At 38.9% G+C, this 16,122-nt stretch overlaps 1 protein-coding gene across 1 annotated transcript in view; it reads left to right on the plus strand.

Annotated features, from left to right (window-relative positions):
- spz6 (Spaetzle domain-containing protein 6) overlaps window positions 1-8,923 on the plus strand; it is a 45,029-nt gene extending 36,106 nt beyond the window's left edge. The window contains exon 7 of the mRNA XM_083131717.1: window positions 6,996-8,923. Within this exon, the coding sequence (XP_082987843.1) occupies window positions 6,996-7,392 (397 nt within the window). The 3' untranslated portion in view covers window positions 7,393-8,923. The remainder of the gene's footprint in view (window positions 1-6,995) is intronic.
- The last annotated feature ends 7,199 nt before the right edge of the window (window positions 8,924-16,122 follow it).

Below are 16,122 nucleotides of genomic sequence, written 5' to 3' on the forward strand. Positions count from 1 at the left end.
TTTCCTACTTTATTTTGCATTTGAAATGTGTTACATATTATTAGGCAATCCAAATGATAGCACAATGTACAGTCACCGGCAAGAAAAATGGGACAACTGGGTGCTCAAAATATCGCTTCCCTAGAAGAGCGGTGGTAGAAGTTGCCATTGAAAATTTGCTATTAAAATCCACGTACAGCTGTAGAGATAGGCAACACACATAGCGCCTTGCAGGGAAGCGAGCATTTCAGAATCTAGGTGTCCCATCTTTCTTGCCGGTGACTGTACATCAGATACTAATACAACACTTTTCATAAGTGGACGGTAAAAATATAGCAGAAAAGAAAAACAAGAGAAGATTTACTTAATTCAAATCCTTGAGTAAATATTATCTCTAAATGAAATTATACTTAGTAAAACGTAAAGTATACATTAATCCCACAAATATCGAATTATTTACACTTTGTAACTTCGTCAAAGTCATGCAGCTAAAATAATGTGAATCCACATGTTTGGGTATGAATTTATATGAAGAAAATACGTTTTCTCAACTTTTGCTCATTTTGTAGATTTATTTTTTAATGAAATATTGTCTTGCAATTTATCATTTGTATGCAATAATTAAAATATTCCATAACAGTCTTAAAATGTTAGTTTCCTTTAAATGTTTACTGCTATATAAATTCATTACTTCATTCATTCATTAGCATTACTTCGCCTCCCCCATGGCGCAGTGGTAGCGTCATTACCTTGTAATCGAGGGGTCCCGGGTTCGATACCCTGTGGAGGCACAAGTGGTTCGGATCCCACTTTAAACTGTAGGTCCAGTCCCGATTAGCCTTACTGTGCATAAAGTGGACTTAAAACATCAACTCAAACCAAACCAAACCATTAGCATTACTTTCTTCAACAATTCCAGACGACTTTCTTTAGAAGTCTTGAACTACAGTACATATAGTTAATGAAGAGTACAATCAAAAGTTCTTGAGCAATTTTGCAGTGCCTAGACAGAGCGTACAAATGAGTGAGAATGAAGGATGGAGTAACCCAGGGGAAGAGATGTAACAGAAGAACAAGACAGAGAAAAGTGAAAGAGCGTGATAAATAGCAAAAGCTAGAGTTGTGTGTACAAAGGGAGATGAAAAGAGAAAAGAGAGAAGGAAAGTGAGATAAACTTGAGAAAGGTATGATAATAGACAGTGTGTGTGTGTGAGAGAGAGAGAGAGAGAGAGAGAGAGAGCTGGAAAAGGATATAACAAAAAGAGAGATAAATAAAGAAGTAGAAAATGAGGAGAGGAATGAAATAAAGGGCGAACAACATGGAGAGAAACCAGTGTTTTGGAAACATCCATTCCTTTTCACAAACGTCAACTAGAGTACGCGTCAAATCTCCTGCATATGGCGATAGCCAATAGAAGCGCACTGCAGTGGTGCCATATCGAGATCTCACACGGAAAAGAGACAGCGTGGTTGAGCGATACACATTGTCACGGAGAGCACGGAACATTAGATGCGAAGGAATTTTACCCTTGACGTAACAATGCCACTTCTCTCCATCAGAAATTTACGACCGTCGTTGGTTTCCCTGTACTTGAAGCCTAATTTTTCAATATTCTCAAGGTGGAAGTTGTAGAGCCTTTGTAAAATGATTTGTCCCGTAAAGAGTACGTTATATTTTTGGCAGTAGGAAATTCGCCACGATCGTAAAATTCAAAGATGGTTCTACGAAGTACGTCTTTTTGAAAGTCATCTAAGCTTGACGTTCTTTTCAGTACGTTAATGTGCTTTCTAGGTGCTTGAAACATTGGAGCAGGCCCCGATCCACATTGTTTTGCCCTTGAACATATTCGAGAAACAGTAGCTTGATTCACACCACAAGCTTGAGCTGTTAGAGCCTGGCGCTTCTTATAGTCAATTTTACTTCTCTCATCTTCACTCGAACATAATTTTTAAAAAAATGTACACCTGAAAAATCACCTGTCGTGCCTGGCTTCGTACAACACTATATTTTTTCTCTTCTCTCGCTACCACTACCACTTGGTTTACTCGACGACATGCTGCACACAACCACTAAACACACGAAAAAACGAACAGTGACGGTATCCTCTTCGTCAACTTCTTCTAACATCACTGGGAATGAACGTACCCTGTTCCCTTCGCTAATCGGAAAGTTTCGGAATGCAACAGGAACGAAGGGAGAGCAAAAACGATTCAATGCAAATACGTTTATAATAACATTGCTTCTACAGAGGGAACGGTATATGCTACAATCACGCTTGTTTTTCGTACATACTCGCAAATTCATTATCTTTCCATCTGTTGAACTACTGACACTTGAAATAATCTATTTATATCCGAGCGCCAGGTACACGATTTAGTAGCGAGGTGAAACAGGTTCTGAACTAGGCAACGCCGCACGTCCGTGATTCGCTGGTGCTGTTCAGGCGTTCAAGGCCATATGCAGGAGATTTGACGCGTACTTCTAGAACCTGTTACTCTTTTTTGGAGAGGGGAGGGGGTAGTGTGAATTACGACGAATTTACATTTCTTGAACTTTTACAAACAATGTTGCGAGTGTTCGTGATCTAATTGCAGGTGCGGCGCCAGGGTGTGCTTGCGCACCCCCTAATTTTCTTCAGCTCCCCTTTCAACACCCCATTTTCAAATTCTATGTTCAACCGAGTGTCATATTATGTCATGTCGACATATTGAGCGTCGGATGTTAGGTATTCAAGTAAGATCGCTGTTATTGTGTACAACAGGCAAGCATTGGTCCTACTATGAAAGAGAAGCCGCATTTATTTTCCTGAACTGGCGGCAGTTTCTAAAGTACAAATATCTCCGTCAGTTGTCTCTATTTCCTGAACATTGTTGCTAAGAATTGTTTCTTCTGCTTGTGGGTTTCGATAATTATTATAGCTCGGTGTGAGTTGTTTGGTGTTTTTTAGCAATGTTGATAAGAAACGGTTTTATTTTCCGCCTACTTGTTCTTCCTATTTTCTCCAAGTAAAGTTGCAGTGGAACAAAAATGTCAGTTGTTTTCAAGATATCTTGCTCGGGAAATTACTTAACGCGCATAGACGTCCGGAAAGGGGGAGATAAGGGGGCCACGGTCTCTCTTAGTAAATGAGTGTCAACCTAAACACATATAATTTCATTTCAATAACAGTAATTTACGTTAATTAGGCTATAATCTATAAGGCCTTAAAAGATCGCTACGCGGGCTTGCAGAAGACGACAATATGGGGGGGTGTCTGCGAGAACCAATCAGGTCCGCGAATGAGCGAGCCCGGTTGCCACAGCTAGCTCGCTGCACCCTTCTGGAAAGGTGAGTGACCTCTGCCTGTTGCTACCTCCGCCTGTTTGTTCGGCTGAGGAGCAGACGACACGAGAGTATCGGCAACAGTGTGCGAGCGACGTCTGCTGTTAGCCCGAGAAGCGCTCTTTCTAAGGCCTCCTGCAGTGCGTTGCCCAGGAACATGATGAATTCAAGCTGAGGGAGTATTTACTAGTGATGGGCACCATCGACTAATTTCCACCATCGACTAATTAGTCGTTAGTCGAAACAAAATATCGACTAATTAGTCGAAAAAATTAGTCGACTACTTTTTCGACTAATATTAGTCGAATTAGTCGTTCGACTAATATTAGTCGAATTAGTCGTTCGACTAATATTAGTCGAATTAGTCGTTTGACTAATATTAGTCGAATTAGTCGTTCGACTAATATTAGTCGAAAAAGTAGTCGACTAATTTTTTCGACTAATATTAGTCGAATTAGTCGTTTGACTAATATTAGTCGAATTAGTCGTTCGACTAATATTAGTCGAATCAGTCGTTAACGACAAATATTAGTCAAAGTGGAACTATATATTTTTCTTATTATTTTCAAATTCTTCCACTCTTGTGCTGAGCTGAGCCAGGCTAAATTGGACTGTTTATAAACGAATGTTTATACACACACACACACACACACACTATTTCAACTAATATTAAATGTGAGAAAATTTACTAATGTTGCGAAGTACTTACTTAAAAAAATAATTCTCTGCGTCCAAAGATCATGTCGCTCTAACTGGTTTCGTGATCTGATGCGTCAATGCGTTAATGCGACGATTGCGAGATGAAATATTATGCTTTCATAGTGTTAAGCCTTGTCAATCAAGATAGAATCCTCCCCCTCCCCTCAAGTTTTGGCACCCAATCCCATCTATGTTTGAGGGCCTCCCCGATGGCGCAGTGGTAGTGTCTTTGCCTTGTAATCAAGGTTCAATACCCGGTTGAGGCACAAGTGGTTCCGATTCCACTGTAAACTGTAGGTCCAGTCCCGATTAGCCTTTCTGTGCATAAAGTGGACTTAAAACATCAATCAATCAATCAATCAAAACCATCTATGTTTGACTATCAATTAACCAATCATGATAATTAGATGTATAGAAAATGATATATTTTTAAATTAAGTATGTGATAGCAATGATACTTATAATGAAGAGCATGTCTGAACTCCACGAACTCTCCCTCAGAGTGCCCAGACATAAAACACGGAGCAAGGAAACTTTCCACACTGCAACGCCCAGACTCTCGCTGATACAACGTTCAATATTCCAAAGGCTACCGAAACAATTCAACAACATCTCAAACCAAGTAGATATATTCACTGCATATTCGTCTTTTATCACCAACTTGAAAAACATTGTACTTAAGTAATGCATTGTGTAACTAATCTGTTTACCTTGGTACTGTCTTGTCTTGTTTATTATTTATATTTTGTTTATTTTCTTTTCTTTATTATAATTTTTTAATTTTTTGGTCTTGTTTAGTGTTTAATGTGTTCGTTTTAACACCAGTGTACTTTTTACTGTTGTTTCTTTCCGGTTTAAAATGGCTTCTGCTGTACTGGAAATTTCAATAAATAATTAAATGAAAAAAAAAAGACATTTTTTCATCGTGAATGCAGTTCGAAGAAAGTCGGGACGGGGATTTAAAACAAGGACACTCTGGGCTGAATCCGGGCGTCTGATAGATATGCATCAATTAAACCTTTAAAGGTTATAATACTAAAATTATAAAATAACCAAATATTGTAGACTGCAGAGTCCTGGAGCCTATCTCGCTTCGCGAACAACCCATTCATTTATGTAAGAATAAAATCGAATTTCTTGCAAAATCTGAAAAATCGTCAATGTTATTTTCGTAGGTTTTACAGCTTCATATTAAAACATTTCATAGTTGGAGGGGGAAAATGACCCCATTGCCCCACCCCTTGAGTATTAGGCTGGACATGGATGTTCTTTTTGATCAATTCGTCCTCATCGTCGTGGTTACCCAAAGTGACATACATCCTCTGTCTTTCTTTATTATTATCCTCATTTTACATCGCTTTTATGCCTCTTTAGGCTAATCGGGATGATGAGAATGAATTGTGATTACAGGAAATTGATGAGTGGAAACTTACAAGAAACACCCATGTCCACCACAGGATTCGAACCCGGAGCCGTAAAAGGCGTGAATGTGAATGAACCACCCTGCGCGCTCTGCCACCGATGTTGCTGGCAAATTTGTACCCCATAAGGGGCAGAAAGGTAAATTAACATCTAGCGACTGCAGCAAGTTTGAGATCGTTCTGGACAGCGTATATTTTAGTATTTGCCCCACGAACATAATTAATGTTTATTTTTAATTAAATTAATTTTACCTTACCTTGCATCAGAGCTGGTGGATTGTAAACTCTCTTCTTATATTCGACCGGTTTTTTAAGTTTAAGAATATTTCCATTCCAGTAAAATGCATTTATCATAAACCCTCTAATCCATCTGAAGGTCAGAAATGGATAGTTTTGCTTTTAAAATGTTGCGGTGTCTTTCTTGCACCAACAATGTGCACTGGCCTGTGAATACTAAGAAACTCTCGGAACTATGAATGTGTATCCCTTCAGAGAAAACAAAAATAGCGACATGAATGACGGTAGGCATCGCCCCCTGGAGGTAGGGGGGATAGAGCTACAGCAGGGTCAGCTTTCCCTTTGCATACCAGCTCTGTCGCGGCATCAAGGGATAAAAGATTCCAGTCACTGACCTTTCCAAGAAATACCTACCTGCTTTGCTTCCCTTCTTGACAATAAGCCCTCTGCTCAAGTAGTCGATTGTTCGTCTGGAAATGAGACATGTTCGGTCATTTCGACTAATATTAGTCGGAATGTTCCCGACTGAAATCAGTCGAAATGTTTCCGACTAATATTAGTCGAAATGTTTCCGACTAATATTAGTCGGAATGTTTCCGACTAATATTAGTCGGAATGTTTCCGACTAATATTAGTCGAACGACTAATCCGACTAATATTAGTCGAACGACTAATTCGACTAATATTAGTCGAACGACTAATTCGACTAATATTAGTCGAATGACTAATTCGACTAATATTAGTCGAACGACTAATTCGACTAATATTAGTCGAACGACTAATTCGACTAATTTTTTCAGTCGACTAATTTTCATTAGTCGATAATTTTTTCGATGGTTTTAATAATCGACTAATCGACTAATATTAGTCGACTAATGCCCATCACTAGTATTTACCTTTTTGACGGGGTAACACTATTACGGGAGGAAATATGCAATTGGTTTGCCTTGTACAAGCGGTTACTTTCAAATTTCCAAACATGTCGTTGTGCTAAAATCAAGCAAAAATGAAGCAAGTCACTAGTATTCCTGGTTCAATTTCAATGGCACATTACTATAGATGCCTACTAAAAGTTGATTGATATTTGATGTAGTGGCTAAATATTGCATACGTGTTCCATGTTTCCTCTATTTTCAACATCGCACCCCCTCAGCACCCCTGGCGCCGCCGCTGTCTAGCAGGCTATTTCTTGTACTTTTCTATTAACTTAATCATAAAAATAATTGAAAACTGTTTCTTACCTTAATGATACTGATATTGTACTTTTATACGAGGAAGGAAATCTGTGTTGACAGTTCTTAATGTTTTCAAACATGATATTTTCTGCATCATTTCAGGCAAACAAAATGCCACTATATGGACGGATCCTGCTTGTCATCGCCTCGGTGGGTTAGCATGCTTGTCGCGGAGATATATTACCCAGACTCATATTTCCCAACCACTCCAAGATGGCCGCCACGTCGTCCAGTTGCCACGGAGAAGCCTCCTCCAGTCTACGACTTCCAGAACTACCAACAGTATTTGCACAAGAGAGCCGGTGAAAATGATGGCTTGACGTCGACAACCCCAGACCCTACACAAAAACCAGGATACTGCGATGGTATCGATGAGATAGGTTGCTTCCAAGTACGCCTTTATTATGATTGGTTCCTTATTCCCGGAAGTTGCAAGTGCTGGAGGCCAGACTACTTCTCTCGGTATATGAGAAGAAAGGCTGCACCATCGAAAAAGTAAAGATCAGAATAAGGTGCGAAAGGTCACCAAATGTACAAATTGTAAACAACGAGGCAGCAAATTAAGGTTAATTCGCTTCAATCTCTAATGTTATTGTTTCATCCTAAAATCAACACTAAAATATCTCACCATTCTTTCTTTCTTTCCTACGTACATTATCGACAACGTGGCAACAGCTCGTAAGAAATGCTGCATATCTATCTTGTGGTTGTGGTTAACTGTATGAAAGACAATAGTCTATGGCCATGGAGGCGTTCCCAAAATCTTTTTAACGGTTTTAAGACTATTACAATATTTTCGTGCATTCGTTCATTATTTTAGAGAAGCTAGCCTAACGCGGGCATTACTCAATGAAAAGGCAACTGCCTGTAGCAGTAGCTCTTGTTGTTAGTGTTCGAAATGTGGAAATTGTAGAAAGGAGGAAATTTGAAAACTGCTTTTTACTTATCACACCTATGTACTGTAGGTTAATTCAAACTTTTCATTCTAACATGAACATCACATCTGGACTTACAGGGGGCTACAGCCTGGTCTGTTGAGAAAATTGCTTTCAAATGGGCACAAAAAAAAGAATAAGATATTTGAAATGCGATAAAAATCTAAAAAGATATGTAACTAAAACGTTTAACCGAGGCTATAATTCCGGGCCTCTACGTATACTAATCTGGACTTGACTAATATCAACAACTGTACGAGATCTGTGAATCATTATTAAATTAGAAATACTTGTAATTACAGAATTATTGGGAGTGAATTTAGGAATGTAAAAGTGAGTAAAGAAATCTTTGGCGATGAGGGAGGAATTCATTCCATTGTTCCAACCTCCTAATTCGAACACTGCATGTAGTGTATGTACACACTATTCAGGTTGACAGGTTAGTATGTTGTACAATTGGCAATACATTGGAAATGAAGCCTTGTGGTAATATTAAAGATTACTGTAATATGAGATGTTTGATTTCAGGCAGGTGGCAGGCACTATTCAGTCTTTATGAACAATGAGGATCGTTAACTCTGAAGAACGATCTTGGCTGAAAAAATGGACAAAAACGTTATGCAGAAATAAAGGCTGAGGTTCACAACGTTAATTTGCTGTCACGTTCGTTATTATGTGTTGTAACGTCGAATATTTAAACGAACATTAAAAAATATGTCATTAAATTATTTCACTTACGATTCGCCCTGTCTTCGAGAGACAGAATGAAAAGTGAAAACTTGAGTTGAAAATCAAATTATAGTGAGGTAATAATTTATGTATAATTGCTACGTGCATGTAGTAGAGAAACCATAAGGATTGGTAGTTATTGGTCAGATAATAGCTATATTTACAAACAATAGGTGTAAATTATGCTCTCTCCCTCTTTTTTTGGCAATATGTAAGAATGTAGATTGTTTGTTGGGTCACTGCAATAACTTTCTGTTTCTTCTTCATGTGGTGGTGTAAAGTTACGGGAGGTTATTTTGTTGGGCTGGAAATTTACTTTCTTCTGAGAATCTGCTAGTGTCAGTGTAATGAATATATAGTTTTTAACTTTAAAAAAAACTTCATTTGCAATATCGTACTGTTCCATGACAATTCTACAGCACTTTTCATTGTAACACATTGAGTTATATAACGTACAATTAACTCATGACGTCATCCAATGCGTTCAACGATTCTTGCTCAAGTTTGTTGATGTCCATTGAGCTGAAGAAACTTGCTATTATGAACGTAATACTACTCTAAGAAAGTTTTTCTTCGGAAACTCATTTCTCATTCGCTTAAAGCCCTTTGATTTAGATCGATGGATCAAATAACAAGTCACAACACTGACATTTTACATTGAATAGAAATCTAGGTACTAGTCCAATAACTATGTAACTGTAGTATGTTCACTACAGAATATTTAATGGAAATAATTTATTCGTTTCGTGTAAAGATTGATATGTAAATGTGACTTTAAATTATGTATGAGTGTAATTTCGTTTCTAGCGAAATAAAAAATAAAAAATGGTATTGAATAAATGTATTTCTCTGTATATCCTATTTTTATGTAAAAATAAACCTATTACCAAAAGTGTGGAATAGAGGAACAGTGTGACTGCTTTATCTTGATAATGCGAAGCACATGTACAGTCTGGCTGCCTTAGCCGAAACCATGGACAGAAGTGCGCATGCGCCAACTGGGCTTGTTCATTGTTAAAATAGGGGTGACGGCAGAAATCACATACCTCGGGTTACAGAATGAAAACGATGAGCTTTTGTTTGAAGTCGTGCAGAGTCCTGGGGCTAGAAATATGGCGGAGATGCACATTAGAGCTTGTTAACTTTTCATTTTTGTGAAGAAATTATTTGTACTCACTTGTGGAGTGTAATATTTAGAGTTATATACATCATCTTAGTAAACTTAATAATTGCAATCTTGTGTGGTGCAATGACCCACAATCTTCAAAATAGTTGTTACAAGTAGAAATATGAAGGAATATTCGCCGCCATGATAGCATCCCCTTCTCTACGAAATTTTTGGCTTGAAGTTGACCCATATAAAAATGCTTACGTTTCCGGTCTGGTATCTGGAGGTCTGTGGCAGCAAGGACATTTTGGGAAGGTAATGGTTCCGTGAAAATCGTTTGCTGTGGAAACATCAATGAAATAAGTAGAGATATGTTTCAAATTATGCAAGGGTTCAGAATGAAAATGAAAACAAACAAATCTAAACGAAATATCACAGTAGGTTGGATTGTGCTTCTACCTGCTTCCCCTCTAGCGTTTGGAATAGACCTTTGCAACTAGTTTTGTCTTCCTTGGCTGGACTGTATCCTGATGCAATGCAATGATTAATAAACAATAGACTTATTGCATAACACAATATACAGAAAGAGTTGAAGTTACCCGAAATCTAAGGAGGTGAAAACTGGGAAATTTCTAAATTATTCCAGATTTTCTTTTGTTTACTTCCAGGGAATTCTGACGCTTGCGAATACGTTACTTTCCGAGTTTAAAGTGCTATTTTCTACAAATATTTTCTCTATTTAATACTATATGTTAATTGTCTGATGTGGGAGAGGGGTGGGTCAAGTTTCCCTGTTCAAATTAAAATTACAATAGTCATCGATCAACCACAAACAACTGTAAGTTCATTTGTTATGCATTTCCTAACTTAATTGGGCTGTGAAGAGAATCGCTTATACAGGTTGGTCACAAATGATTTAGCATATTTCAGCATTGAACAGAAAAATAACCGAAGAAAAGGTCAGAGAACAGCTCAATTTTTAATTGTTGATTCCAACATTAGATAGGCATTGTGAATTGCGGTAAAGAGTTAAGGTCAAAATACCTACTGGATAATGTATGTGTCATAAATTGAGTATATTTTAAATCAGTGTCGGCGATTAGAAGGAGGGAGTCGTCCCCCACCTTTTGCCATTTTTGTACCCGCACCTTATCTTCTACCAAAGGAAAGTAAACTGTCCTTGCTCCCCCCCCCCCCACACCACCGGTTTTGGAACCCAATCGCCGCCACTGTTTTGTATACATTTTATATTTCAGTTGTTTTATAAATCCGTGATTCTTGAAAGAGAACTCTTTCAGTTGATCTGTAATTGGATGAAAAAATAAAGCTGAAATCAGTGCTCGAAGTTGGGAGGGGGGATGCGGGGGATCATCCCCCGGTTAAGAAAAGTCCCATAAAGCATCCACGTTGATCCATACAAGCATCCCCCCTAAGAAAGAAATTCCCACTTCGAGCACTGACTTAAATGCATTCAATAATTTGTGGCCGCCCTGTATAATGTTCCTGATAGGTAATGCAGTGAAAACTAGATTTGATTATACGAACCATACTATATTATGCCAAGCTCTCTATGGCTTGGATTATAATACAATTAAGTACCTAGATATACTACTTGTACAATGAAACACTGGCAGTGATAAAAAACATATAATTAGGATCTTTAATGCAAAATTACAAAAATATACATAAGTACTGCGACAAATACAAATATAATATCTGACGCTACTTTGACACATTAAATGGTTTAAAGCAAGACCTTCTTTAGATATATTGTTTTGCCACGTATACTATATAAAGTGACATTTATATACGTATATATGTATATACAGGGTGATTATACAATGCTAGAAAAGGTGTTTCGTGCAGCGGTGCGTCGCTGGGAGTTTTGTGTGGACGTGCAGGGTGGTCATTTGGAATAAGGCTCAGTGCAACCTGTGATGGATTATGTGTTACTCTGAGGTTCGGTTTACATTATCTGTAGAAGTTTTGATAGATTATGTGTTACTAAGTGTTAGGTTTTCCATTCTCATTATTGGTTTGATTCTAATATCTGTTTTTCACAGAAACTTTATAATCACCCTGTACTATATGTAAAGTACAATATTGAGTTCAATAATAGTATAAAAATGATATTGTACTTAAGTATGACGAAAACGAGTTGCACAATCGCCCTATATAATAATTGAGTTTTCAAATTCACTTTTCGATTCTGTGAACGACTTTGAACCAAGTCGAGTAATAAAGCTAAGGCCATGTAAACAGTCCAGTCAAGGTCACGCCGCCCACCTACAGTGTTGCCAATAAGCAACAATTTCAACCTTAGAGTTTAGAAGGGAATATAGAGAGCGCAAATTTGTTTTCTGGGTGAGGGGAATGAAGTCGTGAGAGGAAAGGGGTGAGGTAAAACCGCCATCTTGGGATGTGCCACAGTTACAGCTGATACAGTGGTGGAAGTAGGGATTTGAGCGTGGAATGTTAGTTTATAGTGCATACTATCTGTACATTTCAGTGACACTGCGAGTACGCAGCTTTCGGATGCAACAATAAAAGTGGCATGAAATGTTTTAAAAAAAGAAGGAATTGAGAGGTCCCCAAATAAACATACTTACAACATATTTACGTTTATTATACAGGGTGGCTCAATAAGTCACTTAACACCCCCGGTACAAGGCCACTGCAGCGCGCAACATGGAAATGGTGATGACCAATCGTTATCAGGCCAAGGGGGAACCACATTGACGACACCCGAAGGGTCGGCGGCCATCTTGATGTACGCCATCTTGAATTCAACTTCAGAATTTTAAATGGGAAGGGGGTCGTGCGACATATCAAAATGGGCTAGAATTTCACGAGAAATGCAATGGTGAAGGTTTTTTCGACGTATCTTTAACCAGTAAAAAGTTATGACTGAATTCTTGTACCAATTTGCTCCTTTTCGAGGTGTTAGAAAAATGACTTAAAATTTGTTTAGCGCATCGGTAATGCATCGAGATCAAAGTGATGTCTAGGGAGAGAAGTTCGCATGCCATTGCACATTATTTTAATCGGATACATCCATGAAGAGCTGCTCATTATGAATGGTTGTCGCGAACAATTTACAGTGTGACGCTTCCATTGAATTAAAAGTCCTTCACAGTGACAAGGCTAATGTTTATGTTCAGAAGGAAGTTTATAAACAGAATATTCGATGCTTTTTATCTGATAACCCATTTTTGACAGATCAAAGCTGAATGGTTAGTGTTGGTAAGTTAATGGTGTGACGTGCTGTGTGGAACACGATTGGTTAGTCAATTTTCCATCAACGGAACCTTAAATGCTTAGGGCTACTTGGATTTGTTAAATAAACAGTTTTTTTCATCCTTGCTTATGGAAGAAGGTACTTTTTACAGAGTTTTTTCAATAGGGAAGAACATCAGAACACTTATGGGAACGTTATGAACCAGTTTTTGTCCAAAGTTAGTTATCAGATGACAAGGGTCACATATTCTGTTTATGAACTTCCTTCTGAACATAAACATTAGCCTTGTCACTGTGAAGGACTTTTAATTCAATGGAAGCGTCACACTGTAAATTGTTCGCGACAACCATTCATAATGAGCAGCTCTTCATGGATGTATCCGATTAAAATAATGTGCAATGGCATGCGAACGTCTCTCCCTAGACGTCACTTTGATCTCGATGCATTACCGATGCGCTAAACAAATTTTAAATCATTTTTCTAACACCTCGAAAAGGAGCAAATTGGTACAAGAATTCAGTCATAAATTTTTACTGGTTAAAGATACGTCGAAAAAACCTTCACCATTGCATTTCTCGTGAAATTCTAGCCCATTTTGATATGTCGCACGACCTCCTTCCCATTTAAAATTCTGAAGTTGAATTCAAGATGGCGGACATCAAGATGGCCGCCGACCGTGTGGGTGGCGTCAATGTGGTTCCCCCTTGGCCAGGCAATGATTGGTCATCGCCAATTTCAAATTCCATGCCGCAGTGGCCTTGTACTGAGGGTGTTAAGTGACTTATTGAGCCACCCTGTACAAGCATTTCTGTTGTGACTTTTTTAGTGGTATTATTATTAACGGTATGTATAAAATTTTAAATTCAAAATTGTAACATATCGGATTAGGGAGTGTTGAGAACTTTGTGGAATGTAAATTCATTGAACGAACCAAGAGAGACTTCAGACATGGAAAAAGAGTGATGTGTCGTTTGGAAACCAACCATCAGAAATAAATGAGACCTTCCGAACCGAAGCGACACGCCAAGCTGCACGTGTCGCTCGGACTGGGGCGTTTTCTTAATACCGCCTCGGCGATGGTGGGGCATGCACGTTTAATTTTTTTGCTTCAGACTGAAGAAGCCCGTGTCGCTTGTAGCCTCAAATAATGGAGTGTTCAGATCTAATGTACACGCGACTCATGTCGCGTCGGAACGAGCCAGCCAACGTTTACACCTGCCTTAGCGGCAAGACAGGCCGCACAAGCCTGCATTTGGTGAAATCCACAAAGATGCACGTATCGCTTGTTGTTTAGGTATGAATTATCTCTATTCAGACCGAAGTGACAAGCAACACGTGCCGTTTGGAAGCGAACCCTCAGAAATCTATTCAACTTTTCGAACCGATGCGACACGGTAAGCAGATTGGTCTGTTTTCCCAATAGCGTTTATCGTGTCGCCTCGGTCTCTTTGTAGCGCATGCGCGGTGAATGCTTGCTTTTAGGGAGATTTTACACCGAAATGTGACACGCGGTATAGCTTAGGGATTTCACCAATCGAAGGCAGGCTAGTGTGATTTGTCACGCCTATATGGTGTGAAACGTTGCTGTTGATAGGTTCGTTCCCAAAAAGCGGCATGTGTGGCGTGAGCACCTGATAATTCACACCGGAGTGGCAAGCGACAAGCGACACGACATGTCGCTTGAGGATTTTACCAATGAAGCCTTGTGCGGTCTGTCTTGCCGCTAAGCAGGTGTAAATGTTGGCTTGCTCGTTCCGACGCGACACGAGTCGCGTCTACATTAGATCTGAAAACTCCATTATTTGAGGCCACAAGCGACACGAGCCCCTTCAGTCTGATGCAAAAAACATTAACTGTGCATGTGCCACTAACAAACAGAGGCGACACGATGGACTGTATTAAGAAAACGGCCCAGTTCGAGCGACACGTGCAGCTTGGCGCGTCGCTTCGGTTCGGAAGGTCTCATTTATTTCTGATGGTGTAGCTTGTCATGTCGCTAGGGTGTGAAACGTTTGCTGTTGATTGGCTCCTTCCTAAGTGACACGCGTCGCCTGTCGCTTTGGTGTGAATTCTCACCAAAGCAACAATATTCACCGCAGATGCGTGAGCGACACACCGAAGTGACACTATGTATGTATGGTATTGGGAAAATGACCCAGTCCGAGTGACACGAGAGCGACACGTGTAATTGTTGTATCTTCGGTTTTAAAAAATTGCATTCATTTCTGAGTGCTAAGAGACGCTTGGCTTCGGTCTGAATGCTTCCATTGAATTAACGGGCTCCTGTCTTTTGTCGCCTATCACCTGATGTTTCGGTCCGAAATCTACCTATAATCTCGACTTAGGCTTACTTATTGAGGTGGCGTAAATTGTGTTATTTCGTGTTAAACCTTTATACATAGCTCATATTTTTATATAATAATGTTTTGTGATGCATTTACGAGTGTTGGAGTTAAAATGCAATTCCTATTTTGATTCTATTGTTATTTCATTAAACTCTTTCTGTATAATACTAACGTAGCATTACATATGGTAAATGAACACGCCCCAATACATAAAAAGGTCTAGATATCTTTGTTTCTTCGTCAAAACTACTTACTAAGAACTTCGTGTTATTGTTTCTGACGATTTAAACATAAAGAAACATAACAAGCAGTCTTAATTTTCCCGACGAAATTCCCTCTCGCTGAATGTTAACAAATAGAAGCAACAGCCGGGTGGCACATCCCAACATGGCGGCCGCCACAAGCTATTATGACTTCAGCTGACGTCACACACGCTCTCTATATACCTTCTATACTCTAAGATTTCAACCGACGAAATCAACCTCATACGTACGTAGGTACAAAGCGACTGAGCAACTTAGCAGAAGTGTGGCAACCTTGGAGGACCAGGGGTATGGAGGAGTGAAGGGGAAGCTACGACCTTGTCTGGACTGTTTTCGTGGAGAGAGCAATAACAATAGACAAACGTAAACATCTTCCAAATTCACACATATCTTGATATTTTACAGGTATTCATTTTTACATACAAAATAACAAAAATTTTATCTGTCGCCGAAAATTGGGAGAGAAGTAACAAATTCATAATCAAAGCTTTCTAATAATTCATTCTGTAAATGCAATGAATAGAGTATGTAATCTCCCCGAGAAGTTTTGAACAATAATTTATAATAAATACATATCTTTCAAAAACCAAACATGCATAAAAATACTGTGT

Source organism: Lepisma saccharinum, chromosome 11 (assembly GCF_977018435.1).
Source record: "Lepisma saccharinum chromosome 11, izLepSacc3.1, whole genome shotgun sequence".
Lineage (NCBI taxonomy): Eukaryota > Metazoa > Arthropoda > Insecta > Zygentoma > Lepismatidae > Lepisma > Lepisma saccharinum.